This window comes from Amblyomma maculatum, chromosome 1 (assembly GCF_055883805.1).
Source record: "Amblyomma maculatum isolate TAMU_Amacu chromosome 1, ASM5588380v1, whole genome shotgun sequence".
Taxonomy (NCBI): Eukaryota; Metazoa; Arthropoda; class Arachnida; order Ixodida; family Ixodidae; genus Amblyomma; species Amblyomma maculatum.
In genome coordinates this window covers 207681942-207703143 of record NC_139344.1, presented here as the reverse complement: position 1 = coordinate 207703143, position 21202 = coordinate 207681942, and the positions used below count along the sequence as shown (strand labels likewise).

At 44.4% G+C, this 21202-nt stretch overlaps 1 protein-coding gene across 3 annotated transcripts in view; it reads right to left on the bottom strand.

Moving 5' to 3' along the window:
• Positions 1-21202, bottom strand: part of LOC146205455 (zinc finger protein ZFAT-like) — a 117366-nt gene that overhangs the window by 35391 nt on the left and 60773 nt on the right. For all 3 annotated transcript variants that reach the window (XM_084590139.1, XM_084590140.1, XM_084590141.1), the window contains 4 exons: positions 9966-10214; positions 8378-8605; positions 5824-6104; positions 4768-4924 (listed from right to left, as the gene is read on the bottom strand). In XM_084590139.1, coding sequence (XP_084446265.1) covers positions 4768-4924; positions 5824-6104; positions 8378-8605; positions 9966-10214 — 915 coding nt within the window. The remainder of the gene's footprint in view (positions 1-4767; positions 4925-5823; positions 6105-8377; positions 8606-9965; positions 10215-21202) is intronic.

Sequence of the window (21202 nt, the reverse complement as noted above, 5' to 3'; positions counted from 1 at the left end):
TATGCGCGCCAGTTTTCTGAAGACCGTTTATGGTCTCTGATTAGCTCTCACGTGGCGCGCTTGAAAAGCGCCGTTCCGCGTCTCCCATTGACTGGCATGATCGACACGTCATATTTTTTTTCTTCTTGCTGTTTTGCGTTTGCTGCCATGGCTGCCGCTTCATGCGCATCTTCTTTTGCGCTCGTGTTTATCGAATACACCGCTTTCTGCAGTTTTTCTTTGCGATCCAACTGAGATGCCGGAAAACAGTAGATTGTAACCGTGCATGTAAAGAGCCTTTGGAAGCCGTAAGAAACGGGCATGGAACAAAAACCAGGAGACGCCGGCCACAAGCATGCCGTCGGGACCTGAGTTACAGCCAGTGCTAGACTCGACAGATGTGCAGGAATCATCAACCACGCTGCCCGATGACGACACCGCGGGTTCAAATTACAGCGAGAATTGCATCCCGGATCATGGTACACTGAGTTGACGCCACCACTGCGTACTACTACGGCGGAGCCGACGCACTGGTACTGCTGTTCTGTCAAGAAAGTCCGCGACCCAACGTGAGTTTCACCTCGGCGTTAGCGAGGAATGCGATGCCGGTACCTAGTTCATAATTGTGAACATGAGTGTTAAGCACTTTTATCGCGCACACGAAGCGTGGAACCTACGGCGAGATCGCGAATACATGAGCGGTCAACTGCTGGAGTGTCACAACGGACCTCAGCTGTAGCTCAGTTCGCCGATCGCTTTCGGCCAGCGTGATTCTTCCTTTTTATCGTGTACTACTCTCATGCAGCGCTTCCGCATAATTTATTGGGTACCCAACTCACGTGCGTATTGGTTCTTCGATTGTGGCAGCTCAGCCATGCGCTGGTGCCAAAGTAATATACAGTGGAATCTCGTTGATACGATTCCCACGGGCTCCGACAATAAAAGCGTATTATCCGAAAATCGTATTATCGAAAACGGACTCCAAAAGATTGCGAATAATACATACTTGGCACAGAACTTGCTTTTATTAAAGCACGTTAAAATAATCCGTCACTTTGCGTTGCACTTTTTGCTTTTCGAGGTCCTGAAGAAAGCTTTTTTGGAACTCGTAGAAATGAGTAGCAGTTTCCTCACTCAGCTCCACAGACGCGACAAAGCCACGAAGCCCATCCAAAGCTTGGAGTGCACCGTCAGTATTTAATGACCGACGATCGCCGCTGCAATCTCCGGCGTCTTGGTTGTCATCGTCGTCACTCTCCTCTTCAGCGGTAACATCTGCAATGATGTCTTGGACGGTGCGCAATTCGCATGTCGCCAGTTGTTCGTCCGCCGATACAAACTCTTCCGGAGACATGTCGACATCGAGATCACCCCAGTCCAGGATGTCAATCTCTGCGCTGTCAGCTCCATGTTCCTCCGTATCGCCAGATGCACAAAAAAAGCCACACTTCTTGAAGCAGTTGGCGATGGTGTCGGGTTTGACGCGATCCCATGACATCGCTAGAAAATGAATGGCATCAAGGAGATCCACCTTCAAGCTGGCATCTTTCCGGTCAATCTTGGCCAAAAAGCGTCTGACCAACAAGCTCCTAAAGTGAAATTTCACGTTTCTAATGATTCCTGCATCTAGGGGCTGCAAGTGGCTGGTGCAGTTGGGCGGCAGGAAAATTACTCTGACGTTTTGCAGGGTGCGCGGCACAATTGTCGAGAAATAGAAGAATTCTACGGTTCTCGGCACGCATCCGGGCATCCAGATGGGTGAGGAACTCTCTGAAAAGGGCTCTGGTCATCCATGCCTTCCTATTCGCTTTGTAAACGACAGGAAGGCGTGGGTTACGCGAGAAGCAGCGTGGCTTCCAGAACTTGCCAATGACGGTAGGCTTGAGCTTCTCGGTTCCATCAGCGTTGCAGCACAACAATATGGTGACTCTTTCTTTGCTTTTTTTTTCCACCTTGACACGTCTCACCTTTCATGCTGAGACTTTTCCCGGGCTGGAGGTTGATGAACAACCCAGCTTCATCTGCGTTGAACACGTCCCTTGGCTGGTACTGAGCAATTACCGCCGGCAGAGTCGAAAACCAGTTGGAGACCTGATCTTGGTCGGCAGACTTCCCTTCGCCGGAAACGGTTTTATACGACAGGCCATGTCGTGTTTTAAAACGATGAAGCCACCCGCCCGAAGTTTTAAAATCTTCAATGTCCAACGAGAGTGCAATCTCATCAGCTTTCTCGCGAACAACTGTCCCGTCCACGTTCACGCCCGCCGCCCTTACTTCCCTGAACCACGCCAGTAGAACCTCTTCCATCTTGCCATGCTGGGCGCCCCTTGTTTGCTTCACGCCGGCGCCGAAGACTTGAATGTTTTTCCGAATTTCTTCTCGCTTGCCGACGATCATGTTCAGCGTGGAGACAGGCAAACAAAGTTTGCGTGCCAGGTCGACACGTTTCTTCTGCGGATTGTCGTCGACTTTTACGAGAATATCAAGTTTTTCTTTCAGCGATAACGCTTTATGCTTCCTAGACATGGTGAAGCGCACGGGTGAAACGCGACACCAAAACAAAAGAAACTATAAGTGCGAAGTGCAAGCTGAACGCTCGGAAAACCAAAATGGCAACGAGAAATGGCGAACACAAAGCCAACAAAGCCTACAGCATCGTCAATGCATGCGCCAATCACTGCTTCTTGGTCACGTGATTTTACCGTGATTACTATGTCTTAGGATAGATGGCGCTAAAAACCTTCGGTGCGCTTCGGCGCTTTTGGTGTGCGAGCTTGCGAAAATGGCTCCCAGAGGCCGCCACACTGCTGCAGACGCTGTGCTGAGGCACGGCCGGACTCGAGCCGAGCCGAGCCAGGCCAAGCCTCGAGCATACGAAGCGCATGTCGTCGCGTGTTCAGTCTTCCATGCCTGTAGTTTCGCTCGATGCGATAATTTCAGTAGCTCTGCCCACCCTCTGCAAAGGACTGGCTCTGATATCATCATAGTTGGAGAGATGTGATTCCTACACGTGTCTAGCAAAGGTCGTGTCCAACATCGAAAATCGGCCACGAGCGCTAGGGGAGTTACGACCACTGCAGCTACTGTCAGATCCCACTAGGACACTTTTGCTGCCTCCTGGCGCGAAAATCGAAACTGCACGAGATTTACGGAAGACGTTTCCACGATCGTATTATCCAAACCGACGTGGAAATACGATCGTATTAGCCGTACAAAAATGCATTACCTCTATAGGGCATCGGCCGGGAACGAAAAAAAAAATGTATTATGCCGAAAAGCGTATTTAGCCGAATCATATCAACGAGATTTCACTGTATCGCGCCTTGCCTTGCAGCGGGGGCCGGGCGCTCAGCACAAAACAAAAAATAATAATAATAATCTGCATGAATAACATACTTGTTGTACGCCAGCTTAAAATGAAAATGCACTGCAGAATATATCGTGCCATTTTCCGTGACTTGGCAGAATGTTTGATGATTTCCCTGACATTTCCCTGATTTTTCCTGGTGTATGAAATTTCCCTGACAATTCCAGGTTGTCATGTATGGCTGGGGAAAAATTTATAATGTGCATTCCCGCTGTAGACCGATAGTGGCAAAATAAGAATTTAGTTATAGTATGAAACATTTATTTAAGGGAATGGTTTGGTTAAGGCCTTTGCAACGTAAGGTCAACGCTGGAGAGAGGGCTGCCTCCCAGCCCGCCCATGTTGTTTTTTACGAGGTATGGCTTGGTTTTCTTCGCCAACAGATAGCGTGGGGTAAAAGGTCTGCATATATGCAGCAATACTTGCACTAAGCTGAAAAGGAGCATCTGCCAATAGCGTGCAGTCTAGCTGGACTCTTTTTAAAGGTATGAGGCGACGCTAATAACTGATTTATCCAGTCCTCTAGCGGGTCCCGGAAATGTTTGTCTCGCTAAGCAGTCGTGTTAAATTTCTACTCAGTGGTATTCTAACCGTGGAAACACAGTCACTATGATCGTGACATTATCAAAATTATTGTGTACATTCTGACACCACTATTCATGCTGCCGCGTAGGTGAACTCTCCGCAAACTCATCAGCGTCTGCAGTGAAAAACAGCGCCCGCGCCCCATAGGTCTCTCTGATAACGGTGGTAATTTCTTTTACTGCACACACTAAAACAGAGCAAAATTACTATATAGCGCATTACACCTCACAAATATTGCAGTTCATGGGCCAAATGCAGTAATGTGCAATACCTGCTCTACTTCGCTGCGCTGTCCTGCTTCAGATGACACTGCGAACAGCGTCATCTGTTGTGGTCGACATGAAGGGTGCCAAGCGCAGCCGCCATGTCACCGCACTACAAATATTCTAGAACACTATAGTAGTAGGGTTTCTCAGCAAGATGACACCTCAGTTGTTTTTATGCAATTTTCAATGACAAATTAAAATTGCAAAGCCTCTTTCCTTTGATAATGTAGTGGTCGATCTGTACTACATGAGGCAAGATCTTTTCATTTCCACTACAATCTCATGTCTCATTTTGGCGAGTGTACTGTTAATGTAAGAGCACAGCTGCCCAATGTGGCCTGGGGGGACTTCCTCACTGACTTTTCAGCACTGCCCCAATGATCATTCCAGCTCTCATACAAGTAAATACAAAATGCATGGCCATGCAAAAAAAAAAAAAAAACCAGTACAGAGAAATACAACCTTCATGCATAAGATATATAGATTGGGAATCTAATGAGACAAAGCACTGAATAACCGTTGGGAGAACTCTATTGCATTTGAATGACGAGTGGAAACAGGTCAGCTCACCTTCATATAATTTATCGTGTTTGAAGAATAGGAACAGTGCTCGCAGATATAGCGGCGTATGATGTCATGAGTTTCTAGGTGACGCTTCAGGTGACATTTTTGTGTGGCGGTATATTCACACTTGTTGCAAGGATACAGAACTCCTCGGCCATGTGTTCTGCAGAAATGGAAGAAACAAGTCAATTTGTATAGAAAGCTCTCACTGTCATGATTAATTATTACCATGCAGTAGAATCTCCATGATACAAACCCAGTTGAAATGAAGTTTGAAATGATACGGATTCATAAAATTCCTCGGCTGGAGTGCACTGTGTACAACTCTCCCACAGCACTACAGATAACGTGAATGCACGAGTCATGGCTGTACCATCAAGCATCAAGCTGCCTGCACATTGCCGAATGCACAATTGCTAGTCACATCGTATGTATAGGGAGCAGTGAGCAGTGGCATGCAGCCGTACATAAATTTCATCAGCTATAAATAGATCTGCATGAATGCATTGTCTATTCTTTGGCAACATATGTTTTGCAACCTCGTGAAATTTGTGTTATCGAGACTCTAGTATACAATAACTAGATAGTAAGGCACCTCAGCAAAAAGCCAAGGTGCAAAATTTTAAGAAATGCATATGTTCACAGTAACCCAGCTCAATATCAGCAAAAGTGCCATTTGTTTTTTTTTGGTTTGCATTAATAAAGTTTACACTTATGCACTAACTTCATTCTTTGTTCTACTGCTATAATGAAAAAGTATCACCATTTCTTGTCAGCAATATGAATTAAGAAAAAAAAAAGGGGGGGGGGAGGAGGGGGGGTACTCAGGTGAATGTGGTGAATGCACATTATCACTTACAACTTAATGGCGCGTCATGTATGAGGGCATCCATTTTCCACACAGTAAAAAACATGCATGGGAAAAGCAGAGCAAGTCAGGGCTAGCCCTGACTTACTACTAGTAGCTGCTTCACTAGGTTTTGCAAGTGACACAAGGCTGTACCATGCACGAATGAAAACTCACTCTTTTGCATTGTACTCGATAAAGAGTTTAACACCTACCGTGTGTGCAAGCGCAGAGCTGCTTTAGACTTGTATCCCTTGCCACACTGATCACAAAGGTGCGGCTTGTCATTGGAGTGCGTAAGACGGTGAACGTTGAGGTTGTTGCGGCTGCGGCACTGATACGGACAGTCTGGGCATTGAAATGGTTTTACACCTTCATGAATCCACATATGTTTCTGCAGGTCAGTGCTTGAACGATGAAATACACGGCCACAGTAAGGGCACTTGTAAGTGCGTCTGCCCAGGCGCCCCATCACTCGAGGGGGACCCCCTGGTACCTGGAGAAGAGCAGGTTAATAATGGCAAAATTGAGAGAAATGGAGACCTTTACAGAACAAAAATGACCCCGAAACATTTTTCATTATTAAGCTCTGGCACTTTTGACACTGCTTTGAAAATTGACAACTGAAATTAGTCCATTTTTTGTCTCACAAGGTTAACCTCACAGATGAAAGCCATGCCATATAATAGAGCAGCACTGAACACCCTGACCTTAACATTACATTATATGTATACATGCCAGTTTCTGATATAGTCTTCTGATGTCTGCTAGCAATGGCAAAATGTTCCCGCAGGACCCATCCTCATGTTTTAAAAACATTTATTTTACAAAATTTATGGCCACATTTCTTGAAACGCCTGGTATGTATGCAAAGGCTGCCTGCTAAGTTTGCCTTCGCTAAGTACTAGTTCTGAAGACTCTTTAAGGTTAATACACCACTGGTTCCTGAAGTGCTTGATTTTTATTGAAACTCCTTACCTTTCTCATCTCAAAGACAGCATATAGTGGAGTTCTGTACACTTAAGAGTTCATACGACTCAAAAGCAGTAATTTGCAGACTCATTACTGCACTCTAGCAGTATTCACTACTGGGCCAGTTGGCTCATACCTTTCAAACGAAATAGCTCAACAACATGCACACTTTCTTGTGCGTAGCTAAATTTATTTGTACTGCTAGGCAGAATACCCCCACCCCCTTGTAAAACAGGTTTACTTAATCGTCATAACTAGGCGTGCAATGCATAATTACTCCTTTCCCAAGATAACACCTAGAACCTAGCTCTCTCTTTTTGCATTGCGTAATTTTAAGATGCTTAACGAGTTCCTGAAGCATTTGTACTCGAGAACCACCATCCTTACTTGTTCAATAGTTGCCTCACATCATGCAATAAGCATTAGTAAAACTTGTCAGGCTAGTTGGTTCATAGTTCAATGCAATAAAAAGCTGTACTAGTAAGACACGGACACTTGTGAAAAAGTTTACATAGGCCAAACCGGCAGATGCTTTAATGAAAGAGCAAGAGAGCACAGGCTGAATGTGGAGAAAAATGAAAGAGGGTTTTTGGCCGAACACTGTGCTGACTGCAAGAAAGAGAACAAACGGGAATGCGTGCCTTACTTTGAGAAGACGAAGTTTCTGGCCACTGGAAAAACAAATGGGAGCGCCTAGTAATTGAAACCTTCTACGTCGGCACCACAAGCTTTGGCGTCGGCAAGCCCTCTATTTCTTTGTCGGATAAAGAATTTAATTTTTTGGAAGGTCATGTATACGCTCTGCTTTGACCTTCTTTCATGTGTCTGCGTTTTTTGTTTTGTTTTTTTTTTTTGCAAATACGGTCGAATGTCATAGTTTCGCGACTTTTCTTTCTTTTTTTGTTGGGCAATGGTTTTCGTCTGACTTGGTGCCTTTTTTCACTATATTTATTGTTTCTGACGAGGCTTGTATAAGCTGCTTGTGTAACCTGGTTTTTTACACCGTTTTTCGTTGTCGCAGCCTGAAGATGGTGTTCTGATGTACTATGGGTATTGTCTTGCTTCACTGTTTTGTATTCGTTCATCACCATTTGATGGTTGTTTCTGATCATCTGTTAGACTGGATGACATTTTGGTTTTGGTTTACTTAGTGGGCAAGCCCTAGTTAAGTTTATCATCTTTGCAGCAGAATTTGCTATTTCGTGTTGATTTAGTGTACGCCACTTTATCGCGTGCTGGTTTCTTTTTCCGTTTTCTTTTTTGGTTTTGTGATTAGATAGTAGCGGAGATTGCGTAATTATGCCTTGGTTTTCTTCACGAAATAAAGTTGTCAGTATGCGTTTGTGTGCGTCCTGCCTTTCCTTCGCCCGTGTCTTATTAGCACAGCTTTTTATTGCAGTCCCTAGCAGCCTTAAAAAAAAAAAAGTGACCTTAGCACACTTTGTGAAAAAAATCTGGTCTAAAATAGAACCTACAGCCATGTGCTTAAAGCAGCGGAAAGTGCCCAAAAATGCTGGAGAAGCATAAAGAACTCCCAAATTGCAGCTTGCCACCCCCATCCTTGGTCGCCCAAAAGTAACAATGCAATTACAGTATCTAGCCTTTGCAAAGGCATACAGATAGCTGACTACTTTAGTATGTAACTATGCAGCTGAAAAAAAAAAAATGATGCCATTTATAAATTACTATGTTTTCATTGACCTGGATCCTTGTTACGTGCAACATTTAAAATCACTTTAACTTGAGGTTCATGTTCATAAACTGTATTAGAATGCAAGAAGCTGAAAGGCACAGCACCTTAAACAGCTGCTGTGCATCAGGGTGCTGAGAGAGCATGTGCTGACGCAGGATGCGCCAGGATGGAAACTGCCGCTGGCACACTGGGCAGCGGCCTTGGCCACCGTTGGCCGTGTGCTTCTGACGATGCTGAAACAATGAGCTTCTCGACTGAGCCACAAAGTCGCATCGCTCACATGGAAATGTGCGCCCCTCATGAGCTGTCTCCTGGTGCCTCTTCAGGTTGTCCTATGGGATGGCAACATGAAGACAGCACCCTTGCAAGACGCAATTCAATAACAAAAGCTTAAATGCTGAAGTGGCAGGCTGCTCAAACTTTACATTTCTCAAATAGTACTTTTACTAAGTAACCCAGAAGCGAATTGTAAAATAAAATAAGTAAGCAATACTTTTTTACTTTCTTCTTTCTGCACGGTTAGCTGCAAGCCATTCAAGGGTGGTGCAACACTAGGGCAGTGAGCCGGGTTGGGCGGTGAAGCACCCTTTCACTTTGCGGGAGTGCAGACGATGCCATGCATGCAGCCATCAGCAGAGTTTTGCTTTTATTTTCACAAAGAAATTTGGCTGTGAGGAATCAACATGTACTAATCGGTATTATTTTTAATGTTCCAATTGGTATTATTTTTAATTTCCTACAAAACTTCTTCGCTATATCCACTGATGTGCTTTTGTTGACTTCATTAAAACTAGACCCAAACTGTACTGAAATTGCAAAAATTGGAGTGAGAAATTAAAATCTCTTTATTATAATCGTTATTTCGCTATAAGTGGCTTTGTTATAACTCGGTTAGACTGTACTTTCAATGCATCATGTGTTTGTGAAGGATTCGCCGGGGTTGAGCTAATGCAATATAATGTGTCCTACTACATGAAAGGGGATTGCATATTAGAGACCACATTGTAGTCGAAAACATTTCACAGAAAAACGGCAATCCCGTGTAAGGGCTGCACCTTGTCAGAACAGTGAAGAAAAATAGTGGGCCTTACACAGACATATGCAGTAGATGCACATTGAGCCATGTGAGAAAAGCAGGGCCAGCCACAAGGGAAGTTTTGACACTCAGTTTAAAGAATAATGGCAGCAATGAGATGTAAAAACAATATACATGCGCTCATTATCAAATCACGATAACTTTCCCAAGCTAGTTTCAAATCACTATCAGCGTAATTCCTTCCTTCATGTTACTTTGCCCGAAGAAAAATAGGCAATGCATGAAAACAGCATGATGTAGCTAATAAATGTTGGCAAAGTTAATGCCTTCAAAGCCTCAAAAGTGACATCTGTATGCAATTCAGTGCATCAGCAACATTGTTTACTCAAAATATGTGTATAATAAAGAACTAAGAGGTTTAAAGCAGCATCAGCAAAGCTCCATTGTAGGTGCACCAACAAAAAGCAGATTTGATAAAAGGAGCTTCACTGGAACGAACTGACAGAAAAGTGGAATCTCAGAGAAGACAAAGAAAGCCAGCCAGCTCTGTGGGCACAAAACCAGAATGGCCACTAGAAGCTACTAGCCGAATCATCACCTCTTCCCTTAAGCACATCAACTCGATGACTTGAAAGGCAATACAAGTGCAGGCCTACCTTAGAGCCTGAAGAATAAGGGCACTTGCCACACTTGAAGGGTTTGTCCTCGGTATGGGTGAGACGGTGAGGGTCAAGATCAATGCGACTGTGAAAGAGACGACCACAGTCGGGACACTCTTCTTCCCCGAACACTTCCCGTATTTTGGAGTACACTTCCATGTTGAGCTGCTTGTAGTGAAGCTGCGACAACGACCACATCCCGGCCACACTGCCACTCAGGGGCCCGCTGGGCTGGGCAGAGGGTACCTGTAAGAATGGAAAGAGCATGGCAATGCACAAGCCACAAGTGGTGAGGGCCAAACCATATTTGAGCCTTACTATCCACAAAATGCCATCAAGATGTGCCCAAACAGGACAACAAACAGCTCCTAAGTGCTGTACCTACTGATCTTGCCACATGCACACATCCTATGATGGCTATATAACATCTTTATTACCGTGAACACAGCCTTGCCTTTCATTATACAAATGGCAATTTTGAAGAGGCAGGCAGAAGCTTATTTTTACTTACACATAAGCCACAAACAATGCTGTTACAACTGGAATCTCTCAAGGTCCCAACAAGGTACGTATGCTGACATTGTACGCTGAGGCTCCAAGCAGCCATAGCATGATGTACAAGAAAATTCATTAAATTTTACTAAAAAACTGAATTTTACTGAACAAATTATTACTGAAATGTAGAGTTCTAAAACAACCTACCATACATGGGAGCAAAGATAGTGCAAGGCTATGCTGCTGTCTTTGCAATCTAAGACTGAGAATAAAAAAAGAGATGGGCCTTCTGATTTCCTACACCTCTGGAATGTATATTACGCGGCCTGGCACCAGCCTTGGTGTAGTACGAAGTGACTTTTTTACTTCCATATTGTGCAGCCTGCCAGAAACATACGAACAACTAATGGCAACCTTGAGATATACTAGGCTTTTCTGGCAAGTTTCTGCATCACTGTCACTGGCTAGAGGCAGCTACAAGAGAATCGAGACTTTTTTTCACTCACTTCACAAATGTTTAGAGCATCAACAGCACCACCAAAGTCATAAGTATCGCCGAGAAACTGCTCAGGACAGCTGAAAATTGGGATGCATCTTTGTTTTGTAAATGGCAGCACACACTACATGCACATATAACAGCATGTGAAACATTCTCTGAACTGCCTTAATACTGCCATTCCTGTTGCATACCAAAAACAATGCAAGGTACTCCAAAATTCAGTGTCACTAAATTTGTGGATGCATAGATGCAGGAGGTGTGAGGATCAGTCCCCAGTACTCCCAAGTACCCACCGGTTTTCCTACGAGTACAAGCTTTCCCCTGGCCTTGTTCTTGGCTTCTCTGGGCTGAACTGCTCGGGAAAATGGGTCTCTGACCCCACCTTGTGCAGCCCAAATATGTTAGTGGTGGTGCTCTCTGTCCAATCTGTCTTTGCGCCATTTGAATCAGATCATCATCATCATCAAAACTGTGGCTGCACAGATGCAATGTAGTGAAAGCACATCTTTTATAGCGGGTGTCCCTTGTGTTTCGTGTTCTTTGTGTCCGTGTTTTTACCTCTACAAAATGATTCCAACAAGATATTACCAACTAGCCCAACTTGACGTTTTAATGAAGTTTTTATGAGAACTTTAGGTCATCAGGTGGCAAAGCAATGCTACAGGCTAAAGTTACAGTATGGGCTCCATGCTAATTCTGACTGCCTGAAGTTCTATAATCTGCTTCAAAACATCACTGCATCGACATTTTGACCGCGACCGGAAGTGAACATGAGATGTGCTCAGTAGCGAATATCCATTGCAACTGAGCAATCATGATGGATGCAAAACATGATTATGTGTGTATGGCTGCGTAACCCTGAATGCAGTTCATAAGCTCATGTTTATCTCGTAGAGCACAAACTGATGGCACTTCAACCAAAAAAAATCCATGGTAGCGAATACTAACGAATACATACGATGTAAATGTCATCACATTGCAGTAAGTACAAAATCCTAAATCAATGCAAGAACCCAAATTTGCAAGGTTTTTATAAGAAAAAATGAAAATTTACGTGTCTCTCTTATATTAAAGGTCCACTTACTATATACTTTTGTCTCTTTCATCACTGCACAACAAATGAATACCATTTAAGTGCTGTACCATAAAAAGATAAAACATTTAGGTTACGAGCTATACGCAATGCGATACCTTCAGAGTAATTTATAAAATTATGTAGACTAGTTTGTTATCATGTATACTTAAAATTCCACAGCTTCCAAAACTAAAACCGTCATCGAGTTCCAATACATTCAAGCTTTCACATTAAAATGACAATTTCATTATGATTAAGGTATTCATATAAATTATGGCACAAAAGAAACAGGAAAGCTCCAGAAACAAAATGTGCAATGACCCTTAGTAAGAAAGCATGCGATACTGAGAGGTCTTGGAAATAAGCGTGGAAAAAGAAATTTATAAAATGTTGAAAAAGCAAGCATATTAATGTAAGAAATGGTAATAAAAGAATTTCAGAATATACAAAAGGTGGCATAATGCCTCTTTTCCTATGCATAAAAATATGAGTCACGTATGTGCGATTTTCCACATTCTTTCAGGAGCATGGAGTAAAACAGGCTACTCTGAATTGAGAGTCTTGGAAACAAAATTTTATTGATGGAATGTTTGCACAAAAATGGTGCCCGAGGCAATACAATGGAAAATGCATACAATACATTGCAAAGAACATACAGGCATGACTCACATGCTATGGACATGTACACACTTAAAAAAAATAAATAAATAAGGAAGCATTAGAAAAGAAGACACATGGGAGGCTCTGATGCTCAGCTCAGAGTCAATAAAATCCAGGCAGCCACAAGGTCCCAAGGGATCCTAGAAGACTCCTAGCCTTGGAGGTCATAATCCCTTCAAATCTGATTGACTAGATAAAGTTTCTCTCTCTCTCTCTCTTGTAAAACACATATACTAAAACATATTTTTTTAGATGTTCTTTAAAATATATATATATATAAGTTTTTTTTGTTTTTTTTTTTTTTTCCTTCATAAATGGCATCGAAAAAATCTCACTCTGAGAGCTTGCTGCAAAGAACCTCAAGGAAGGCTCAGATATCAAAATCAAACCACACAATAATACTCAGGGCAGTGAAAAAATGCTATGTTGCCTCATTTGTTAGTTGTAAAATTTTGCCGCGCCTACCTGCAGATTTCATTTACAGTGCTGTTTGGAAGCAGTGGCCACCATTCAACTCCCGCGGCGGTTATTAGGAGTCTCAAGTATCAGTTCTCCAACTACACTAACAAAATGCAGTCAAGCCAAATTACCAAGGAGCGAACATGTTATACGGTGAAGTTTATATAGAGGTGTGCCAGTTTCATAAAAAAATTGCTAAATAGATAATAACATTCGTTTTCATCTCGATCTTCCTCTGTTCAAGGCACAGCTTCCAGTTTGGGGTTTCAAACTTTTTGTGATTTATGACTGGCACAATTTGTGGCACATTTTATTGAGGATAGAGGAGCGTAATCTAGTTTGTAGCAAAATCGAAAATCTGCTCAAGGAGCTGCTGTTCTCTTAGAGTTAAGTGCTCAAACCCCGCTCGATGCTGCTGAAAGAGCTTCCCACTCGTTGAAGTTCTGCAGGAGCCACCCCATGTGTCTGAACTTTCCACGTTGTTGACACCCTAGCAAACAGAAATAAAGGAGCAGGTACACAGAGTGAGGATGTGCAACTACTAAAGAGAGAGCTAAAGTTAAAAGTGCGCTTTCATGGTGACCCTTAGTTAAAGTTTTAGGCTGATATTTGTCGGATTTATCATCCGAGCTGAAGTAAGAGCTTGGAAAGTTCCTTTGGACTCTTTGCTATTGCTGTCTCAAAAAAAAAAAAAAAAAAAGAAATGGTGGAAACAATGGAACCATGCAAAAGGTGCCAAATTTATAGTGCATCCTGGCACAGCCTCTACACCATTTTTGTTGACATTTCAGATCCCTTTGCTCTAAATAATAATTTTGTTCTACACTGCCTCCTGCTGAAAAAAAAAAGTAAACTACACAGGAAACCGAAACTACAGTTGTCATAATATCATCCTGAATGACACTACAAATTTCATCACATGGAAATTTGCATTTGGCAGCACACTGAAAACCATCAGTGATATATGACCAATCTCCTATGGGATGGTCACAATCTCCTAGGGGATGGTCACAAAAGAGTTAATTCGACCTACAATAATTCATAAATATAGTTGTCAGCCAGCATGGCCTGGGCCAATGCCCATCTAAGGTGTTGAAAGCTCATTCATTCTAACAGGTTCCCGACTGTGTGTCGAGTCAGGGTACAGCTGGCACAGGCCTGCCCACCTCTAATGTATGCAAAACGGCAGGTGTGGCGAAGGTCGTCGAGCCATCACTGAAAATTATCCGGTAATATGATAGTTTTTGTCTCACTTTTCTGCACTTTCCTCCAGCGACAGTGGCTATGACCTGTGCCGCACCTCCACATTGGCCAGCCAGCTGATTATAGCTGCATGCTGCCTTGTCACTGATTAGCGAGTCACTAGCCTTGTCTCTTCCTTAGCAGGCATCTTGTCGTTTTACCACAGATTAGCCCAGATGTGTCTCTTCAGTTCTTCCAATGCGAGCTTGTCGTGCGCTGCTCACAGTGGGTGAAGCGTAGCCTCCAAACATGTGACACCACCGCATGTGAGTTGGCTACAATGCTATCGGGAAGAGGAAGGCTGTAGAGGTCTTTACCATTATGGAGCAGTTTTGCCTCTATGCTCCTGACAGCATACAAAACTGAGAAAATTTGTTACAACTTCACAACGTTTCATGCGAAAAGCAGTAGTTGTCATCAAATTACTTTACAATGATGCCAGTGGCTTTTGGCAGTTTCCCGGGGAACATATAATAATTCAACTTTTAAACGATTCGAACATTTCCCCAGGACCCTTGAAATTTGAAGGTGCCTGCATAGAAACTTTCACGGCAGATTAGGTCGCGACAAATTGCGCTTGCCATCAACAACTACTGGTTAGCATCACGTCAACAATTACCATAAAAATCCATGTACAGTACGGATCTATATATAATGCAAGGTGTAATTTGGGGACAGCAAAAACGGAAAAGAAGTCTTCTTCTGCGCATAATGCAAGCGAAGATCAACAAAAATTCTAGGGGGCATCCTGGACCATTAAAGTGTAATGAGGCAAAAGCTTTTATAGCGCAGTGGTTATCGAGTCTTTTGAAAAATCTTTACTGAACTGTGTCTGACTGCTTACTGACTCTTTAGAGCCTGTTAAATGGTTCGACAAAGCGTGACTAGAGGTTTAAAGTTTATTCATGTATGTGACACTTTCTGCGGATGAATGCATTCATGGATACATATTCATGAGCCTATAGGCAAGCATCATGTTTGTAAACAAAGGTAGCACTGCGATCGGCAGCGACAAGGGGTGTAGGCAAAAACGCAGCATGCCTACACTGCGCCAAGCAACGCCGCCTTCAAAACCAGTTTGCGCGTGCAAATATTCTGAAGCGTAAGCTTTGATTGTGCGTAGAAATAGCTTGGTCAATATCTGGAGATTAATTCAACATTTTACTAGCCGATTACTGCTGGAATTACCTGGCGAACAGCGCTGCATTGGCTTCCTTCTCCGTGGCCTCAACAGCGCGCGGCTACGGTGGGCGACTATAGAAACGTTGGACTGTCGTGACTGATTAAATTAAATGAAAACGAGAAATCACAATGTATAAGAAAAAATAATATATTGTGAATACTGTCCAACTTCCGGGCCTATTGTTAGAGCATGCAAGGATGATGATATAAATGATTGGAAGTGCATCTCCAAGCATCTTCACTCTAAAAAACGATATTACCAGCAACTACAATGAACTAGAAATCATATTTTTAGCTCACTGTATACCAGCAAACTAAGTCATAGAATTTCACTGAATAAGAAGAATTCAATCTTCTAGTTCTTTGTAACATTCGCCTAGTGGGCGCGCTGCCAACTTGTTTTATCCTGCTTGATAAAAAGACGTTCGACGTCTGTTTAATATCGTTTAATATCGCACAGACGTAGTCAGGGTAATTCACAGGTTAATATATACATGAAGGCTTGTAAGAATGCTGTATTTTTTTTTTTTTTTTTTTGCTATGAGCGCAAATGCAATGTTCTTCACGATGTCCACGATCACTTGCAACGCATTTTGCGCGATCTGCTGAGGATTTTTTAATATATCGGGGAAATTTTTATTCAAATGCGCGTCATCTTATTCTGCTTATTTTTCATCCCTCATACAGTATAATCTCGATGATACGATTACGGCTGGTACGAATTTCGGGATGATACGAATTTTAAGAATGCTTTGAACGGACTACATTGTATAGAATACGTTAAGATTCGGGGTGATGCGAAGAATTTCTGAACCCGCCGCGGTTGATATGAACGTGCAAACCAGTCGCACATGCGAGCGGGCCGGCGCGGCTGGCCTCAAGAGGGTAACATAACCGACGCGGCCGCCGCTAACTACTCCCCCCCCCCCCCACCCCCCCGCCGCGAATGATACAAACGAACGTTGTATAAACACACGAAGCCACCGAGCAGCTCAGAGCAAGAGCTCACAGGGGGAGAGGGTACCCACCACGGCTGCTGCCTCTCCTCTCCAACCCCCCTCACCCCACTAACCACCCTACCCCCCCCTCCCTTTCGTAGCAAACTGCACTAGACAAGGACGGCCAAGACGAGGCACGTGCCCAGTCATGTACGTCACTCATTCGCCGGCAGCTCATTGGTTTATCGAAAAGTTGTCTCGCCAGCTGTTCCCAGGAGGCCTGTGACGCTGGCTGCCCCTGCAGTAGCTCACCTTGGTAGTTCTCCGTTCGGCGCTTGTTTCTGTCATTCGCTGTGACGTGAAGTACCCAAACGTTAAAAAGACGCAAGCGTTCGCTGCTGCCGAAATGACGCGGAAGCGTAAAGCCCTTTCTTTTAAGGAAAAGCTTGAAGTGATGAAGAGGGTTGACAAAAACCCTAAGGAGAAGCGTGTCGACTTATCAAAAGAGCTAGGGTTGGCACCGTCGACACTCTGCACCATTGTTGGGCAGCGAGATGCAATCTTGAAGAATGTGCAGCACTTTGGTGCGAACGTGAAGCAGGCTAAAACAGCGACCCATGTCAAGCTGGAAGAGGTTCTGCTGACTTGGTTCCGCGAAGTGACAGCGGCCAGCGTCAACGTGGACGGCAAGGTGCTACATGAAAAAGCAGACACCGTCGCGCTTTCGCTTGGAATTGAAAATTTCCAAGCGTCTGGGGGATGGCTGCACCGATTTAAGGAGCGGCACGGACTTGTCTACCGGGTCGTCTCAGGTGAAGGCAAAAAAGTGGACCAGTCAGCTGTAGATGAGTGGCTGAACACGCTGCCGGCACTGATTTCGGAGTATGTGCCATGCGACATATCTAATGCCGACAAGGCGGGCCTCTTTTTCAACCTTCAACCGGAAAGAAGTTTGTGCGTAAAAGCCCAGGCATGCCAGGGCGGCCAGAAAAGCAAGGAGAGAGTAACAGTACTCTTTAGCTGCAACTCGGATGGATCCGAGAAACTCCAGCTTACCGTCATCGGTAATTCGAAGAAACCGAGGTGTTTCCGATCGGCGGAGCGTTTGCCTGTCTTTTATAAAGGTAACTGAAAGGCGTGGATGACTGGAGATTTTTTCCGCGAGTTCTTGACAAGCCTTGATCGGAAAATGGCATCAAGAAACTGGAAAACTTTGCTTTTCGTGGACCAGTGCTCTGCCCACCCAAAGGAAATGACATTCAATAATGTGAAAGTCAGGTTCCTGCCGGCGAACACTACCAGCCATCTTCAGCCACTGGACGCTGGGATAATTAGAAATGTGAAACATCATTTCAAAGGACTTCTAGTGAGGCGTCTGCTGGCGAAAATTGACCGTAAAGAAGCAAACTTGCGGATCAGTCTCTCAGATGCTTTGCACTTTCTAGCCATGTCGTGGGATAGTGTAACCAGACACAATCTCGAACTGTTTTAGAAAGTGCGGATTTGCCATCGGACTTGATGCGGCTTCGGCAGGAGATTGTCAAGAGCCAGATATAGACCTCACGATTGATGGCTGGGACAATCTGGAAACTGAAGCTTCGGCTCGGGACTTCGTTACTGCGGACGATAACATTGTGACCTGTGGGCTGAGGTTTATTGAAGACTTGGTCAACGAAGCGAATTATTGCGAAAATGAGCCTAACAGCGATGGTGACGCTGACGACGAGTGTGATCAGCCGCAGTCAACGGCAGATACTCTTCACGCTTTGGACGTTCTGCGCCGCACCGTAAGTGCCGGCAGCGTGAGCAACGAAACCGCAGCACGGTTTTATGCCTTTCAGGCGGAGCTTGCCCACAACATCAACAGCAAAAAAGTGCAGACAAGCATTACGGACTTTTTCGGCCGCAAGTAGTTCGCCATAATAAAGCTTGGTTCATTTTCAATTCATTCCCATGTGGATGTTGACTTGTTTTGGATCATACGAATTCGGGATGTTACGAATATTTTGCATGCTCCCTTGGAATTCGTATCATCGAGATTCTACTAGTCAATTCCACTTTAGGACATTAAACTTAATGGACCGTATAGATCACAATTAAATATCTTGCTCGATCAGAGCTGGTTGTATGTGGTTAATTAGTTCATTAGGATCTTAATGACCTTCAAAAATAAAATTTAATAATAGCGCTGCCGGATCCTAACGATGTTCACTCGATTTCTAGGACCGTTGATGAAGTGCACGTCGCTCGCTGACATTTAGGAAAGTGAAAACAGAAAAAAGCTACTTCGCAATTGTTGGCCTGTTTCGGCAATATAGCGCTGGAATGACCACTCAAGGTAACTGCAGTTGCCTTTGTAGCAGCTTTTGTGTCCTTTTCTGTATGAAAGTATGTACCGGTAGCACCACAGATGAATGGAACTCACAGCGCGGTTTCCTAGCAGCGTTCGATTAAGATCACACCCATACGGAATATCACGCCTAAACTTCTTATGGCCTGGTAGTACACCAAAACGCAAGAAACAAGTGAAAACAGGTACCATTTTCTTTTTTGTACCTTGTGGCGTAACCAACCGCACCACACATTGCAGGAATATCGGGGATTATGCTCGAAAACACAGCAAGCGCCGCGCATCCAATGCAGACGGCCTATGCTTTTGCCTACACCACGAAAGTCACTGCTGTCGCCAGCGCCGCTGCATCTCCACTGACGTCACGGGCTGACGCTTGTGTATAAAAGCTTTTGCCTTGGTCTTCCTTGGTGCACGTTCAGTGCTCACTTAAGTGTGGGACTGATGGTATGACATCACTCCTAGCGCACGGTGTTCTCATAACCACATGACATTCTGATACAAACCGGAAGCGCCTGAAGTAGATTTGACGTGCACGAACTTTTCAATATTTTTTTTTTATAATGCCGCCACTCTCTCCCTACAATGTCATCGCGCCGCCACCCTCTCCCGTGACGTCACATTGTTGCTAGGATGCACCATCATATCAGCGGCAGCAGTCTCCATGGCAGCCACATTTGGCATGATAGGCAAAGAGAACTGAGATATATTTCTCACGTGCCTGGCGTGGCTTAGACTGTAACAGCTCGGATGGTGATTGGAGGGGTAGGAGTTCAATTTGGTCCATCTGCGGGCTCACTCTCACTCAGACTCACAAGGCACGGACTCATTCACACTCATGAACTCAAGCTCACGCAAGCTGGCGACTCACTTGAACTCACTCAGACTCATAACTAATCTGGGCTCACTCACTCATTTCAACTCGCGACTCATCTGAACACATTCATCTTGACTCACTCATTTTTGACTCGCGACTCATCTGCGCTCCAAAATCCCATCCGAACCAAAATTTGGAGGTCACCATCGTGTTCGCCATAATCGAACTATGCTGTGATTTCCTTTTGGTCCGAAATCGGCCGAGGTCAATTTACTGAAGTGGGCCCAATCAAATTTGGAGGTCACCATCTTGTTTGCCGTAGTCATTATAAATTGGGACAGATTTTTGCCTAAATCAGTCGAAGTCAAATTTCGGCGGTGTGTGGGCAAAATTTAAGGCAGCCAGGAAGGTCATCATCGTGGTCGCCATAGGCGAATTATGTTGGACAGGTTTTGGACCAAATCGACTGAAGCAAAATATCAGCTACAGTCGTGCCCCGTTAATATGACCCCCGTTAATATGGACGACCCGAATTATGGACAGTTTTTCTGGGGACGAAACCTTTTCAATATATTTATGCCTCGTTAATATGGAAACTCGCTGTCTGGACAATGAAAGAATGCACGCGCCCCACTTGGGCCCATGTATTTTTGTCTCGTTAATATGGACAGTGCTTGAAAAAAAAGCAGAGGAGTCCGAACGCAAGTTAAAGAAGGGCGCGCCGCCCGCGAACCTACGCGACAGCCGATACGGCGGGATGCCTGAACGAGTCCTGTGGGGTTGCAAAGAACCAAAGCGGGCGTGTCGCCGTTCTAAGGGAGGGGGAGCGCAAGAGAGGAGAAGAACGTACACAGCAAACCGACGGTCAGCGTAAGAAAGACCCCGAAAGGGGGGAACCAGGAGATTTCTGGGTGCAGCGGAAGTGGTTGCAATAAATTCTGCTGAACGTGAACAGAGAGGCCGGTAAAAGCGTAAGAAAGAAATGACAGGAAGAAAGACAAGTGCCTACAGTGGCGGTGGGAACTGAAGTTTTCTTTCCCAAAGCGCAATGTGTGTTCCATGAAGCCGTTAATGCTTTTCGGGGAGAGTTAAGACACATTCATAAAGTAGAGCGACAAAGGAAAGGCGACGTACGAACGCGCAACCAGGACCGGGCGTCCCGTCCTGGACGCGCTTCCCTCTCATGCTCCTGGTTTTCGTCCATGTTGCGCTGCCGAACTGCCAAACTATGCACACTAGACGGTCCGTATGTCGGCTTCGCTTTGAGTCAACGATGCAGCCTTGACAAGGTCAGAGCTCTTCGTAGTCGGCTAGCCGTCTTTCTAAACTATACTTCAGCTTGCAGTGTTTGTTTTATGGAAACACAAAAACGGCGCCAAGAAGATGGGATGTTCGATAACCCTCTGCATAGCAGCTTGCCAACTTGACTCCCTTGCTTCCTTACAGAAACAGTACAAGGCAAAAAAAGAAAGAATCGGAAGAATGAAAAGGCAGAAAGGTTAACTAGGCAAAAAAGT